The sequence below is a fragment of the Rhagoletis pomonella genome, unplaced genomic scaffold (assembly GCF_013731165.1).
Source record: "Rhagoletis pomonella isolate Grant_MI unplaced genomic scaffold, Rhpom_1.0 Rhpom_scaffold_00003, whole genome shotgun sequence".
Lineage (NCBI taxonomy): Eukaryota > Metazoa > Arthropoda > Insecta > Diptera > Tephritidae > Rhagoletis > Rhagoletis pomonella.
This window is the reverse complement of record NW_023458557.1, coordinates 93,738,735-93,739,843: the sequence shown is the minus strand read 5'-3', so window position 1 is coordinate 93,739,843 and position 1,109 is coordinate 93,738,735. Positions and strand designations below refer to the sequence as shown.

General features: G+C 35.3%; 1 protein-coding gene across 1 annotated transcript; it reads right to left on the bottom strand.

Annotated features, from left to right (window-relative positions):
- LOC118736422 lies at window positions 1-802 on the bottom strand. Its single transcript, XM_036466517.1, has 2 exons — window positions 709-802; window positions 1-642 (listed from the first exon to the last, which is right to left on the bottom strand). The coding sequence occupies exons 1-2, from the start codon at window positions 760-762 to the stop codon at window positions 1-3; spliced, it is 696 nt and encodes a 231-aa protein (XP_036322410.1). The 5' UTR covers window positions 763-802.
- Between the last annotated feature and the right edge of the window lie 307 nt (window positions 803-1,109).

The window sequence follows — 1,109 nt, the reverse complement described above, 5'->3', positions numbered from 1 at the left end:
TTAAATATTTTGTATAATTAGGGCCTGCACAAAGCGTATAAACTCGACAAAACTTCCGTATTTCTTTATATCCGACTCCTTTGCTTGGAAATTGCTAAACCATTCACTCAAAACTTTACGCTCTTTACTCTCCTGCTCACCTAGCGAATTCAGCAAGCGCTTACATGTCACCTCAAATTTTTGAACAGCCTCTTTTTCTGAATTTTTTATGCGATCATTAAGTCCGATCAAATCCAATTTGTAAATAACATTTTTCAACATGACAGTTTCACTGCTGTCATCTTCTCTTAGCGCTATGCGGCTAATATCTTCAAAAACTTCTGCAATGGCCGTTATAATAGCAGCTTTTTCATTTAAAACCTCTGGTGAAATATCTTGTAAATCCAATTTCTCCTTGCGTTCTAGAATACTTTTTAATTTGGAAATAAACTCTTGGATGTAAGCGCTTTTCTCGGGTATTTCATTCACTCCGGCTAGCAGATCGGCAACAAATTGACCCTCTTCCCGCAATATTAAACTGGTGTGATTTTGAATGAGTGCAATTGTATCGAGAAGTGATGATTGAAGTAGTGTGCGATAATCAATTTCGGCAGGTTTTGCTTCTTCGTTATCCGCCTCGGGACGGGGAAATGCTGTGACGAGCTGGAATGAAATGAAATTTTAGACGTCATCGTACATAGCAAATGCAATTTTAGCTAATTAGCTCACCTGTTGCGCTAAACAAATGATGCTCAAAATTAGTAGAATTGCCGATCTTGCCATTTTACTAGAAGTATCAAAGCTTGTGGGTTGTTTGAGTAGCTTAGTGCTTCTGAATTGAATGCTAAACTGCGCTAAATTTATATATTCATGGAGTGGAGGAAAGTCACTCAAGCGTTTGTAGCTGTTTAATGCCAACTTTGTATTAATCAGAAATTTGTAAAATTAAATAATAACTGACATGGGCCATTCCAACAGTCCTAAGATTATTTAAATAATTATCATAACTTGTTTGCAAGACGCATTATATTTATTCAAGCTTCTTTTCTTAGAATATCTCGCAGTAGTTAAGAAGATAAATAATTAAAAATGCGTTTCATATAAAACAGTTTAAGTAAGTAAAATACAAG